This window comes from Symsagittifera roscoffensis, chromosome 5 (assembly GCF_963678635.1).
Source record: "Symsagittifera roscoffensis chromosome 5, txSymRosc1.1, whole genome shotgun sequence".
Classification (NCBI taxonomy): domain Eukaryota; kingdom Metazoa; phylum Xenacoelomorpha; order Acoela; family Convolutidae; genus Symsagittifera; species Symsagittifera roscoffensis.
Genome location: NC_087066.1, coordinates 2,982,092 through 2,996,945, shown reverse-complemented (window position 1 = coordinate 2,996,945; position 14,854 = coordinate 2,982,092). Strand labels below are relative to the sequence as shown.

The following is a 14,854-nucleotide window of genomic DNA, read 5'->3' as shown; positions in this document are numbered from 1 at the left end:
TATCTAAACTCCATTTTTGAAATTAGAATTCAACACATCAGCGAAGCTCCACACCACTACCAATACAAAACCAAGAAGCCGCTAGATCGGAAAAAAATAAATAAAAAATAGGCCAAGTTGGTCTTGAACAAAAATTATAGCCAACAGACATTTGGAGAAAGTCAATGAATGCAAGCGAACAAAAAAAGAAATGCTGCCTTTTTGAAAAAAATCGGATGTTTTATTTTTCGAGAAAAAAAAACAGATGAGCTCTATGGGAATAATATATCCTTGAGATTTTCTTTAAAAAATTATACCACTTTGAGAAAGCGGAAACATGAAGTGAAACTGTAATTTCGCTGGCAAATCTGATATTTGAATTCCATTTTTGAAATTACAATTAAACATATAAGCGAATCTGCGCACTACTTGCAAAACAAAACCAGAAAGCCGCTAAGTCAGAAAAAAACGTCATGGTCGACGACTAGATCTATCAAAACGAAACAGGCTAATTTTGAAGCAAAAACATACCAGGACAAGAGAATGTGAATTCGAATCTGAAGAAAATTAATCGATCGGTAATAAAGCCAAAAACATTTTAGAAAAAAAACCGGTAACTCGAAAGAAAATAAACAAGTCTTAAGACTTAAAAAATGAGGCAATTAGGCCGATATAATTTGGGCTCGAAACCTATCGATGAGAAAAAAGGCAAAAACAAGTTGCCATGGAAAACTTGAGCTATTATATCTATAAGATAATTTAGTCCAGTGTTCAATCGAGTGAGCATAAAAGAGATGAGCATAAAAAGGATGTTTGACTTGAAATGACTCAAACTTAGATCACTAGGCCGATAAAATATAAGCCGAAATCGATTGGGCAGATTAAAATTTTTCAGCGAAATAAAAAACAAAAAGAAAAAAATATGAAGTCAAGAAATTACAAACAGCAGAATTAAAACAAAACACTTAAAACAACTACAAAGTGAAACAATGTGACTTTTACAGTACAAGTTGACTTTTAAACTTTTGCTATTTAATAATGAAGTTTACCTTCCTTTTAACAAATAAATGAACAGAACTTCAAAAAAAGAACAAAAATCCCGAAAAGTAAATTTGAGCCTGAGCAAAATCTAGGCACGACAAAGAGGGCTTTAAAATTATACCAAACTTGACCCCTAATAGCTTCTTTGAGGTAGTAAAAATTGGGCAAGAAGCCAGCTAATCCATCGTTTTTTCCAACCCCAATACGGTAATTGGTACAAAAAATTCGCAGGCGAAATTGCTTATTTTTAGCCCAGAACTCTTCGATTCTCTCAAAAACGTAAAAAAAATATCATCTAATCCATTTAATTTCTCTTCTCTAACAATTAGAACCAAACAGCACATGGGCAAGATGCAGTTCGCATTTCAGCGAAAAAAAACAGCAAAAAAACCAAAATATACCAAAGTTGGCCTTAAAAAAACCGCCAACAAACATCTGGGAAAAGTCAATTAATGCAAGTCAACATGAAAGTCAACAGCAAAAAAAACCAAAATATACCAAAGTTGGCCTTAAAAAAACCGCCAACAAACATCTGGGAAAAGTCAATTAATGCAAGTCAACATGCAAGTCAACAAAAATGCTACCTTTTTTGAAAAAATTTGAAAGTTCTATTTTTCGAAAAAAAATGACCTTAAAGCTTTTCGAGAACAATTTATAATTGACATTTTTGACACATGAAATTATACCAATTTGATAAAATGGGATCATTAGGTGAAATTTTACTTTCGCTGGCAAATCAGATATCTAAACTCCATTTTTAGTCGAGAACGGAAATGTCGAGAAATAGATTTAGCAAAACGAAACAGGCTAGTTTTGAAACTAAAACATGCCAGGTCAATAAAACGAGAAATTCGAATGGAAACAAAAATAATCAAGCGGTAACAAAGCCGAAAATATCTTAGTAAAAACCCTGCAAGTCGAGAAAAAAAACAAGTCTCAAGACTTAAAAAAAATGAGGCAATTAAGCCGATATAATTTGTTCTTGAAATCTATCGATGAGAAAAAAAGCCGAAAAAAAGTTGCCATGGAAAACTTTAGCTATTATATCAAAAGATGTTTTAGGAATTTGTTCTATCCAGAGAGCATAAATAAGATGAGCATAAAAAAGATATGACTCAAAATTAGATCACCAGGCCCATAAAATATAAACCGAAATCGATTGGGCAGAATAAAGTTTTTCAGCGAAAAAAAAAACAAAAAGAAAAATATATGAGGTCAAGAAAATACAAACAGCATAATTAATAGAAAACACTTGATGCAAATACAATGTGAAAAGCGTACAGCAAAAAAAAACTAGAGAAGATGACAACTTCCTGTTTGAAGAACAATTCCCGTTTGAAGAAAAAGCAGGTCCTGTCAGTTTCTAACCCGGGACCATTACCGTCCCAGGCGTACTCGATACCTCCAGGCCAAGTGTGCCGCAGACGCAACGAAATTTGAATTCATTGTGAACTCAACCCAATTTTACTATTTCTGTTTTTGACCATTCCGTGAGCAGAAATATTTTCTTGAAAAAAGTCTAGTACCCGATTGCAATATCCCTGATTATCGCAAGGATAATTTCAACGTTTTTTGTGACCTTTGCACTTTTGCTTTGTAATAATGGAGTTTGCCTTCCTTTAAACAAAAAATGAACGGTACTTAAGAAATCAGGAGTCAAACCCCGAAAAAATAGATTTGAGCCTGGACAAATTTTAATACTTTTCAAAAAAAACGAAAAAAAAAAATCCTCGCGACCTCCATAAAAATCTGAAATCGACTCTTAACAAGCCTTGAATAAGAAACTCTCGGAGAGTAAGGGGTTCCTATTAATCAATCAGGTGTCAGCATTTTGAATACTGACACAATGAATAACTTTGCCGTTAATTTCGTTGATATTGTTGACTTCGTTCATATTATTGACTTCGTTAATTCAGAGTGCATAGGTTTATTTTTTGACGTATTTTTCTTCTGATAATGCCAGGAGCAAAAATAATAATAAACTTTTAGAAATTAAATTACATTAGCTGTGTTCCACAAGCATTGATCTAATTCGATATCTGACGATAAACAGGGAATAGGAAATTGATTGGGGGTCTGATTTCATTCGTTGAGCACACACTAAATGACAACAAATACTCGTTATTACTTAAGAGACGACTGCACAATAAACTTCTAATGTCTAGGGGCGGATCTAGAATTTTCTCTTGGAGGTGTTTGGGTATATTTTCAAGAGGTTTCAAGCAAAATTTCAAAAAATCTGAGCAAATTTTTTTTCGAAAAATCAAAAAACAAAATGACAGTCTGGTCATTCTTGATTTAACTAAACTTTCCCAAACCCCCCTACCACCACCCAAACCGCCCCTTTTCATGTTCAAATACTGCAAAACACTGCAGTTGAGCTGCAATTCATAGTCAATGAAGAAGGGGCGAAAGTGAAGATAACGTTGTCTAAACTGATGATCTATTGCAGCTGTTTAGCAGATGATAAGCACCATATTACGCGTCATTTTAACCACACAACTTTCTTCTGAAGTTCTGACGGTTGCACATTATGGACTAAAGATCCCCGATAGTTCCCAAACTTAAGTTCTAGAATTAAATACAATATTAAAATTCAATTACTTTGAGTGCGTAGTTCTTGTGGATACCAAAAATTGTGGAGCTAATATTGACATTATGTTCTATGATTATGTTGTTAAAATGACAAGTTAATTTTTTCTCTGTGAGTATGTACTGAGAAGTGTACTAGAGAAACTAACACAAGCAACATAGACTGATAAGCACATCTAGATGAAGAGAAAAGGCCGGGGTTGGGACTAGCTCGCAATTGACCGCAAGTGGACTGTACTCCACTGACATCAAAGTCTGATCCGATAATTTGGACTGGTTTGAACCCTGACAAAAATAGAACTAATGACCGTTTTTTCTTTCAAAGATGAATACCATTAAGTACATTGTCTGGTCAGAACTGTTTCAATCTCTATATGATCAATTAGAAACTTGGAAACTTTAAGGATACCCGAGTAATTAAAAATACTCTAAAATAGACTTAAATTGAACATTAGACGAAATTTCAGTCATAGCTGACCGGGCGAATTGATGGTACCGGGACAAAAATATGGGATCTACATAATGAATATCCACCACCCCATTTATAAGAAAGGATAGTATACTGAATTAACAACTTGAATATCATTATCAATAGCATATGAGGATTGAATATATACCATTGACCATTGGGCGAGAGTGTTTTAGTGGGGTGGTAAAAGAGTTATGACAAGTAGATCCAATTTATTTGAGACCAACATGGATAAAGTACCTCTTATTTGAATGCATTGTCCTGCAGGTTAACTGTACAATCGGAACACAGAAAAATTATTTATACTGGCAGGCACTCCACTTATTATTGCTCGACTGAGGGCGTCGTAAATTCGATCTAGGATACGGTCGACTTGAAAACTTTGGTTTGGATGGGGTGGCGAACAGATTTCGAATTGATATAAATAATATAAATTTATAATTTATTTTTTGACCCAAAGTAGCTAGGCAGGCATGAGAGAGCAAAATAGAAGTACAAAACTCAGGCGGAAATTGAAATATAAAAGATAAAGTCATTCTCTAATATTGCAAAGCAACTTCTAATTCAGGAATTGCATAAAAAACTTCGAAAACATAGTCTCTCATTTTTATCCACTAATTTCAGAACATATTTGAGACGATGTCACGAAAGTTTTTCGAACCAAGAAAATAAATTCCAGAAATACCGAATAAATAACAAATAAGACGAATTGTAAACGAACAGACTGAGCATTCTTTATGATAAGCCATCTAGCGAAGGCATTGTGTGATTATTCCAATTGTGCTATTCGAGCAGCATCATCCGAGACGAAAGGTTAAGAAGAGAGTTAGGACGAGAAGAGGAATTGTTAAATAATTTATTACACAATTATTCGGTGCTATTCTGATTATTAAGTTTTGTCTGTCTGCAACAACCAAGTCCCCTTGCCCACCCCCCATCAAATGTGAACAGAAGTCAAGTGACGGGGGGTGAAGAGGTGGGGATCGGCTGTTGGGGCGGCACGGGTGAATGGGATCCTGACGAGGGGTAGTCTAATATTGATTTAATGTAACTAGTCGGAACATAACCCTCCTCTATTATGTCGTCCAAGTTTCTTCTAACTTTCGTCCAGCCATCATTATTTTCATCCTCTGTCTCGATAACATCCAACACTTCGCCTTCGTGTATGGACAGTGCGGCGTCTGTGCTCTTCTCATAGCTGTAAATCACTTTGCACTTTTTGAGTAACTCGAGACCATTGTTGGCGCTGCGGTACATCTCCATGCCGACAGCTGGTTCTGGGATCTCTGAGTAGGTTCCGTCATCGTCGTCGTAGTAGTCGAAGTCCTCGGAGGAGTGGGAGATGTGGGACTGGTGGGATCCCACTTCCAGGTCAATACAGCCTGCCATGGTATTTGAACGAAGATTGTTTGGCGCTGTTCCGCCTCCTAAAACCCAACATACACGTTATGATACACAGAATGAAAGTGTTTGAATCCAAAGATATCAGCTACAGAGAAATCGGACATTTCTTATTTGCTTAAGAGTAACTACAACATAAAAACTGTCAAGTAGCCAAATAAAGCTTATCATTATTTGTCTAATTCACTATGAAAGTTAGCGCCCATATAACTACACTGCATGATTATACCGATTAAAACCAGAGAGATAAAACTTAGCAGTCTGCTGCTCGTCAAAACTTCTGGGAACGAGGCAGAGAATAAAACAGATTCACGTGACATGTTTGCAACAATTATTTCCACAGAGAAGCAGCACAGTCCAACATAAGAGAGCAAGATGAAGGAAAGATAGACGGTACCTGTTGCAATGGAATCAATCAATGTTAATAGACTGAAGGGTTGATTTGAGAGAGGAAATGCCTCAATGCAGTTCATATTAGTCATTATTCATCATCATCATGTTAATCGACTAAATGATATCCGTGTCGGGTATCGGACTCAGATCAATTAGGTCGAGGTGTCCTGAATAGTGCACAGAGAATCTTTAATCTCCAATACTTTGAACAAAGACCAAGCGAAGTGTAGCATCTTATGCGATACCAACGTATAGCGAAGAGAACGTAGAGACCAAAAATTTGAGTTGCAATTCGCTCGACGAGAATTCGTTTTTTCAAATCCTGTGACCTTTCGATACCTGCTACTGATATTTGCATGTAACGAGTAAATAATAATCAGTTGCATGTAACGAGGACAAATCTAACAGGTAAAACGGGCAAACATACACTTTATTAGAATTTGATTATTAATCGATTTTGATTGACTTTAAGAACTTTAAATCAAAATTTCAAATCAAGAGTGTAAGTTGAATGTGGAAAGAAGTGTGTTTACCATCGAGGACTACTGGCGTCTTCTAAATTTCGCAAACATAAGTCGAGTAAGTTAATTGTTGTCGTTTTTTCAAAGTTTGCATCCAAATATTATAAAGGATAACATTGTCTTTTGACCATCACGGGTTAAATACACTAAACATATGGGTAATATTATCCACAATATGCTTTCTACGAAGAGGCGAAGTACAGCTACGCATCGCCACTCCGATACAAACTATGTGCCAGATCCGAATTTATAAGCGCCAGAAACCAGAACTGTGCAAAAAGACAGCGAGAAAAAAATTCAAATTATTTAAAAAATAGGCACGATCTAGCCACTATCTAAACCTTATTATTTAAAAAATAATAATAGAAAAAAAATTCATGAATGCAGGAAAGGAAAAAAAACATGGTCTTGTAATCAGAAAGATACGAACTTTCAAAAATTTTATGAGAGCGCGCCTGAATGAAGGAAGCATGCAAAGGCTTAATAGAAACTTCCCAGACAAGTATCCCGTAAATTCTAGCTACTAGGAACGCAATTACTTCCACATAAACGGAGCACATTGAAAGAATTTTCAACACAGAGGCGAAGCGGAGCTTCGTACCACTTGCGATACAACACAATCATAGTCGAAAAAATGGAAAAAGGTGAAAACAACTATGTGAACCTTAATGAAGGACACCTAGGTCCTAGCTTAAAGATGGAGGTATGTGTTTGATATTTTTGAATTTGTTAAACTGATGCGTGACGAATAAATGCTCAAATAGCACCCTTGCTGCTCGTTTTTTTTTCGATCTGGAGAAAGTGTTTGATACACTTGATGTCTCCAAGACATGAAATTTTGATACTGCTGAAAAATTAAAAGTCACTTCGCTTTTATCTAAGGATAGAGAGCTCACTTTATTGGAACGACAATTCCTTCGACTTTTTTTGGTTTTGTTACGTATCATTTTAGGCCCAGATAATTTGAAATACTTTCGGTTATCATCAGTCAGAAGCCATATCCCAGTTAGAAATACAACTTGTGATTATGCTATATGCAACTAGCATGGCACATTCCATCATGTAGCTTATTCCCATTAGCATTTTCTGAAACCATTTAATAAGTTTATCACAACGGATAGGCTCGGGCGGATAGATACTCGGCTGAATATTCGGTCCTGAGCTCGTCGTAGTTAAACTTTTTACTGGTTTTGTTTGATCATTTTGAGCTACGGTTAGACGTGTTGCCTAAAACTTTCAAGGTTGTAGAAAAAAAGGTTAAGATCGTGACACTGGTTACCCGAATTCCGAAGAATGACACAATACGACGATGCTGACTCGCATTCGGTTTTGTTATCTTTTTAAAACCTAAATCTATGATTGGTAACAAAATTTTGTCAACATCGACAATTAGACGAAAAAACTTTGAAATGATGATTTTCGTTTAAGGTAAGCTTAACTGAAAAATCATTGGAACTAGCGTGTAACGCACCTCTGGTTCTCATAAAAAACCGCACATATTTGAAATAAGATCTGCATTCTTTGAGAGTACTCTGACAGCACCCAATTACAAGGTTCGTAATTACAAACTTTGCAAAAATTTGTATTTAAGTTTTTTTTATATAAAACTTGGAGAACCATAAAATTTTGAGAAGTTTTATATATGTTCTTCAAAAAATTTAAAATGAACAAAGAAACGTCACATATGCGAAACTGAAAGCAATTGAGCAGTCGCAATTGGACGCAAGATTAGCAACTTTTGAGAGTACTCTTATAGTACCCATCTGCAACGTTGGGAAATTCAAATCTTGAGAAACTTCATCTTAAGTTTTCTAAAAAAAGCATTTATTGAGAACCAGAAAAAATTTCACATTTCGAAAACTACCAAGATTTCAGCAGTCTTACTGATGGCAATATTCGCAATCTTTGGAAGTACTCTGACAACACACAACTACAGGGTTGGGAATTTCACTTTGGTGAAGTATTTTGTCATGAGTTTTCTGAAAATTTCCAAAAAAAATCACAAAAATCGTCTTATCTCTTAAAGTAAAAAAACTTGGGCATTGTAAACTGGAGGCCGAATTTGCAACCACTGAGATTACTCTGACTGCCCCCAACTACAGATAAGGAATTTCAAACTTCGAAAAAAAAATTAATTTAAATAAAATTTTTTGAAGCACAGAAAATGTCATATCTGGAAAACTGCAAGGTTTTGAGCAGTCATAGTTGGAGGCACAAATTGCATCCTGAGAGTACCCTGACAGATTCTAATAACAGGACTGAGATCTTCAACTTTTGGAAATTTTTTAACATTTAAGTTTTTTTTTTGAAAATTTCGGAGAAAATCATAAGAAACGTGCTATCTCAAAAACTACAAGGATTTGAGCAGTCATATTTGGAGGGAAAATTCGACTTCCTGAGAGTAACTTGACAGAGCCTCACCACAGAGATGCAAATATCCAATTTTGTGAAATTTTTTTTCATCTAAGTTTTCTAAAATTTTTTTTTTAAATCTTAAAAAAACGTCATATCTCGAAAAATACAAGGATTTGAGCAGTCATATTTGGAGGTAAAAATCGACTTCCTGAGAGTAACTTGACAGAGCCTCACCACAGAGATGCAAATATCCAATTTTGTTAATTTTTTTTTTCATCTGAGTTTTCTGAAATTTTTTTTTTTAAATCTTAAAAAAAAACGTCATATCTCAAAAACTACAAGGATTTGAGCAGCCATAATCAGAGGCAAAACTCGCAACCCCTGAGAGTACCTTCACAATATCCAACAACAGGAATGAGATCTTGAACATTTTGGATTTTTTTTTTGAAAAAATCATTAAAAAAATGTCATATCTCGAAAACTACAAGAATTTGAGAAGTGAGATTTGGAGGCAAGAATCGCAACCCCTGAGAGAATTCTGACAGCACCCAATTACAGGGTGAGAATTTCAAAAATTGAGAAATTTTTATATATTAAAATTTCTAGAAATTTTCTAGAAAAACCTTAAACATAGCAATATACGATATATCTTAAACGTGAAAAAATTCTTTTGTTAAACATGCAAAAATAATACGTTGAAAAAGCCTAAGCATGGCGAAATAGTGAAGCTCGCATTTAAATATATAATGGATAGACGAAAGTTTAAAAATTAGGAGACGTGTAGACAGACATAATCATATTAATTTAAAAAGCAGGTATACAGACAGACGGACAGAAAAAATTACTGAAAATTAATAACCTTGCGGAAAACTAATTAAAAATTTTCTTAAGCATTGCAATATATGATACACCTTAAACATGAAAAAACTCTTTCGTTAAACATGCAAAACTATTATGCTTAAACATGGGAGATAGCTGTCACTCGCATTTGAATATAGTATAGATAGATAGATAGAGATGGATATAGATATAGATAGATAGATATGCGACCAAGTTTCAGCTATTACGTTTTTTTTTTCATAATTGTAGTTTTGCAAAGAAACGCCTCAACTAAGGTGCTCAATTCTAATTCTGCTCTAATTTGCTAGGCCCTGTACATACCTGTGTAGCAGTTGCTAGGGTCGCCATACTCTCCTCCCCCTTGATAGTCCCCTTTCGATATCCTGTTCTGGGCAGCCGAACTATTAGCTCTCAAGGGCCTCACAACTCCAGTAGAGATTGCAGTCAGGAACTCTGTATACCTAAAAACAGCAAAAACAACATGTATAATTATAGGCCGAAATCATTTGGGCAGAATAAAGTTTTAAATCGAAAAAAAAACATACGATGCCAAGGTTAAAAAAAATTACAAAGAAACAGCAGAGGTAAATCAGAGCACTAAAAGCAACTGTATTGTAAAAAATTTTGAAACATTCAAATAAATGATTTAAGTTGGATGGTAAAAACAAAGCGGGAACTAAGCCGACAAAAAGAAAACCGAAAGCGACAAGTCGAAAAATCAAAAAAAAAATGAACTGCGAAATTATTAAATTGAAAAAAATTGAACTGCGAAATAACACTAATAAGGAAGCACAGTGCGAGTAATAGACCAATGAGCGCAAATATACGTGTACTGCATGCATGTTGTGTACTGCAACTGCATGCTGAAATCTGTGGACAAAGTTGTTTATGGGAAAAAAGTCTAGTTCCCGGTTGCAATACCCTTGATATCGCAAGGCTTATAACTTGGATTGGATGGACATTAGGCACATTGAGTACCCACTGAGAGTCTGCACGGTTTTAATCATATATAATCAATATCATTGAGCAGATACAACATTGAGAACTCTCAACAAACGTAACCAGCTGGTTCGTAAACAAAAAACAGAAGGGTCCTCTTTTATAAATATGTTAAAATGTGACAATACAGAATACCTGATTGAAAATTCATAGTTTCTGGAATCATTTAAAAAGGCTTGCAGTATCTTAATTAGGATAGATGCCAAAAAATATCAATATAAAAATTGGATGAAAGAACGCGTACCTTTTCAACTCCATCCTTCTCACGTCCAGCTCCTGGCCGACCTTGGCTATTTTGGGTTCCAGACTCTTTGGATCACCATATGCCGTGTTATTCGTGTAGGATATCTTGAGCTTCAACATTCCCTCACGTTCTCGCTCTAACTTTTCTATTTCTCGTTCCAGTTCAACTATTTTTGCTTCTGTTTTCACTCGCTGCTGCGGCGGAACTTCGTTTACATATGGTATATCCGGAAAGTCTTGAGCCAGATTGGATTGTTCGTTCGAGTTGAATGTTTTGGACTTTTTGGACATGAAAGACAGGAAGCGTCCTCGTTTTTTCTTCTCTTTATCTTTGCCTTGGTTCTGAGAGGGAGCTAATGTCACACTTTTGGGGTCGGCTGAGGCGGCGGTGGCGGAGGAGGAGTAGGTGCAGGAGGAGTTCGAGGAATTGGTAGCGTCTCCTGCATCCTCGCCTGCAGCAGCAGCTGTGGTCGGGTGGCTCTGGGTGGAAGTGGGACTGATGTTGTTGTTTCCTTCCAGTGAGGACAGAGTAGAGGATGCAGTTTGAGATCTAGCTGATCTGGGTGGCGGGGCTTGTGGTCTATGAGAGGACGCAGGTGAAATATTGCTCGGGGCTTCGTGTATTGCTTAAAGAAAAAGACTGTTGAGAGGAACAATTCATTTAAATTAAGTCTTAATTGTGATTTCGTCTAAAATTAGTCCAAAAAGACGTGACTTTTCAGGGAGCCCGAAATTTGGTAGCCTAAATGGGTGACAAGTTTTAGTCAGATTCAATTCTTGTTTACATACTTCATTTCTGATGAAAAATGTAGCACTGGACGAAGCAACCAGTCAAAACAATTGCTTGCGGTTGAACACCACATTCGCTTATCTCCATACAACCTCAGCTATAGGTAAATTTCAAAAACATCTGCGCACGCCACAACAAAACATCAATGATTCAACTGTTTGACACTATTTCATATGAACTCATATTATTCTGATTGTTCATGGCTAAATTGCAGAATTTTGTAGACTAGTGGACATATTCAATTGCAAATTTAGCTTTAGTCTTTATAAAAAGAATGTTTTCAACGACCATTTTGAAACAAAAACATGTAAATAATAAGAGAACAACAATATGAAATTGCGTGTATCTTCTGTCCTCAAGTGTATAATCTATTGAGAATGGTGATGAAATTTAGCTGGTGTATGTAGGTGGGTGGAGCTACCGTTGGGGTTTGAGTAGTCGACGAATAGCTTGTCGCCTGGTGGGAACTCGATGCTCTCGTGTCGCATCACCACCAGCTGCAGATCCTCCTCCACCTTCACCTCATCCGCCGCACACCTGTGCACTCCCACCAGACACTTCTCAATCAGGGGCTACAACACAACACACAACACTCATTACACATTACACAGCACTGCTCATCTTCACATGGGAAACGAATGAACACTTTGGAACCTGATCTAAACTATATTTTATGATTGGATAAATTAGATATTTTACCACTGTAAAGTATTTAATATTAACCAATCATGATCCATCTAACTAACAACCCACTTATTTGTAAGTGCTGAAATTACTTGTAATTTCAGCACCAGAGAGATTTGAATTTAACTTAGAAATTAGTTGTCTCTCCGAGAGAACTTCAGCAGCCGCAACAAACCAGTATACCCTAGATCTATTGAGCCTAGCAGAGACTAGTTAAACACCCTGAGACTAGTAAGTATAAGAGTAAGATTAGGATCGGTATTAGACTAAGAAGTTGCACGAATCTATCCGGCCGAAAATAAGATAGCGTGACGAGCAGACGGTGTACCCTATCCGAAATTACTCTATGAGTTAACCACATCGGTCCTAACTCATCTGGTGCGACCATAAGTCTCGAATAGACCTTAATAGATTAGATTCAACCAAAAAAAAATAGATTAGAATTTAGACAAAACATTTTTAAAATGTTATACGACGATAATTTAATCGAAATGTCTCTACGACTCAATAGATCAGAGCCGATATTCCGAACGATAGCAGAACTACCCGGAATCGCAAGAAGACCTCGAACAAGAGACGACATACGACAAAGTAGAAACTTACCATATAGTTATATGATTGTACGGCAAAAGCCAACACAAACTTTTATATTTAGAATCCTATTAGCAATGAATTTAGATTTTCATTTGCAAACATAAAATTTTGAAGTCAAAACTTCATGATCATTACAGGCGCTAAACAAAATTATTAATATACAATAACGACTGATAAAAAGATCTCAGATCGTTTTCTTAAATTCTGCAGTCTTATATAAAAACATGTTTGGAAAATATTTATTGAGAATAAAAACAAAAATTAGTAGCATGACAATAAATTGTTAGTAATCATAAAATCATCTGTTGTCCCAGCTTCATCACCTAAACATAACAGCAATCATAAGCTCACTAATATCATTAAAAAACTAAATCTTTTTCTTAAATAAATTTAAACCATTTTTAACTTAAATTCACTTAATTTTAAAATCAGATCATCAAGGCTTATCCTTGGATCTTAATTAATTTTCTATTTCACTAAATTTAAAACTTGATCATCAAGGCCAATCCTTGGATCAAAAAGAACAATTTTGTTCTCCTCCACCCACTTAGCAAGTGTCTAACGACCTCAAACGTCGATTCACTATCCAACCCTTCCAAAAAACCCAAGACTAATAGAAATTTATCAACAAAACTAACCATTCAAATTAGGATAAACAGTGAAGAACTTCGGTTATTCATCCTTCACTTGAACCCTCCTTTTACCAGACCCAGGATAAATCTTAGACTTAGTAAGTTTAAAATAGTATCTAACGAACTACTCGCGTTCTAATTATACCTGAACCTTGTGGATCGATTTACTATTCTCCAACCCTTGAACACAATCACTACCATTAAGTAAGATTAAGTAAGTTAACACCTTAGCTTATACTAGCCACAAGAAAGTAAAAAATCATTCTTCGGAATCGATATACTTTTCTCTCCAACCCTGAACAAAAAGACCCAGGTTAGGCTAACCAAAAAATCGTAAGGACTAACAGTTTAAGAAAAGTAGACATCCTCTAACAACTTTTTGCATCCCTCATCCTAAACCTTATGTCATTCAAAAATCTAGGAAATAAACAAACAATCGTTTTACACAATTGCGAAATAGATAACAAAAAATACGATCTTGTAATCACACCTCATACACAAACAGTTGGATATATTAGAACAAAACGACTAACAATTAAAAGAAAAATAATAAACAAAGACAAATCACACGAAAAAGATTTTCAAAAAATAGAAACGCATTTTCAGAATCAGAAGCCAGCAATTTAGATGAACTCTATAAATTCAAAGAATCGATTGACAAAAATTGTCCTATCCACGATCAATTATATTTTTCCGACTCAGAAACAACTTCAAATTCATCAAAAAGAGGAAAAAGAAGAATAAAAAAACAATATAAACACAAACCAGTACACTTGTATAATTGGAATCAACCAATTAGGCACATCGATAGTTATATATTAACAGTCATTAAACGAAAAAATGAGCCACAGCCACACTCAAAGTGACGAAAGTCCAGATGACGAAGAAGTTTACCCCTTCCTCGTAGATGCACCCAATGATAGAGGGCAGCATATATTTTGCAAGAATTTACTCCTAAATTTGTTTGAACCCGGAATCAGTCCATGCAAAGCAGAACTCCCACATGTAAAAATCAAAAGACAAATTATTGAACATTATCTGAAAGATATATGTAATTTAACACAACAATACGGAATCTACACCATAGAATTCAGCACACCAAATCCGAATCATCGCAAATATGTAATTCAAACAGACGATCTTGAATTAGAATTTTCAAAAGTATTCTTAGAATATATTAAACGCATACAATATCATAACTCACAAAAAGCAAATTCTATATTCACTAACGAAGTCTTTGCAATAATATATAGCTACATTTCAATATTAGAAAAAACAGAAATTCAAAGTATCTCACCAACTGAGACATCCAAACATATAA

At 35.3% G+C, this 14,854-nt stretch overlaps 3 protein-coding genes across 5 annotated transcripts in view; 1 reads left to right on the top strand and 2 right to left on the bottom strand.

Annotated features, from left to right (window-relative positions):
- The window catches only part of LOC134846099 (uncharacterized), a 434,549-nt gene extending 427,038 nt beyond the window's left edge, over positions 1 to 7,511 (bottom strand). The window contains exon 1 of the mRNA XM_063863315.1: positions 7,491 to 7,511. The gene's annotated coding sequence lies outside the window, so the exon portion shown is untranslated. The remainder of the gene's footprint in view (positions 1 to 7,490) is intronic.
- LOC134846098 (uncharacterized) overlaps positions 1 to 14,854 on the top strand; it is a 464,945-nt gene that overhangs the window by 35,123 nt on the left and 414,968 nt on the right. The gene's annotated exons all lie outside the window — the stretch shown is intronic.
- LOC134846097 (cdc42-interacting protein 4-like) overlaps positions 3,308 to 14,854 on the bottom strand; it is a 32,704-nt gene continuing 21,157 nt past the window's right edge. The window contains exons 2-6 of one of the 3 annotated variants that reach the window (XM_063863312.1): positions 12,045 to 12,195; positions 10,835 to 11,459; positions 9,913 to 10,052; positions 6,409 to 6,430; positions 5,326 to 5,508 (exon numbers count right to left, since the gene is read on the bottom strand). In XM_063863312.1, the coding sequence (XP_063719382.1) occupies positions 5,454 to 5,508; positions 6,409 to 6,430; positions 9,913 to 10,052; positions 10,835 to 11,459; positions 12,045 to 12,195 (993 nt within the window). In that variant the 3' untranslated portion in view covers positions 5,326 to 5,453. Of the gene's footprint in view, positions 5,509 to 5,884; positions 6,043 to 6,408; positions 6,431 to 9,912; positions 10,053 to 10,834; positions 11,460 to 12,044; positions 12,196 to 14,854 lie in introns of those variants that run through there. The other 2 variants (XM_063863311.1, XM_063863313.1) reach the window with 2 other exon arrangements.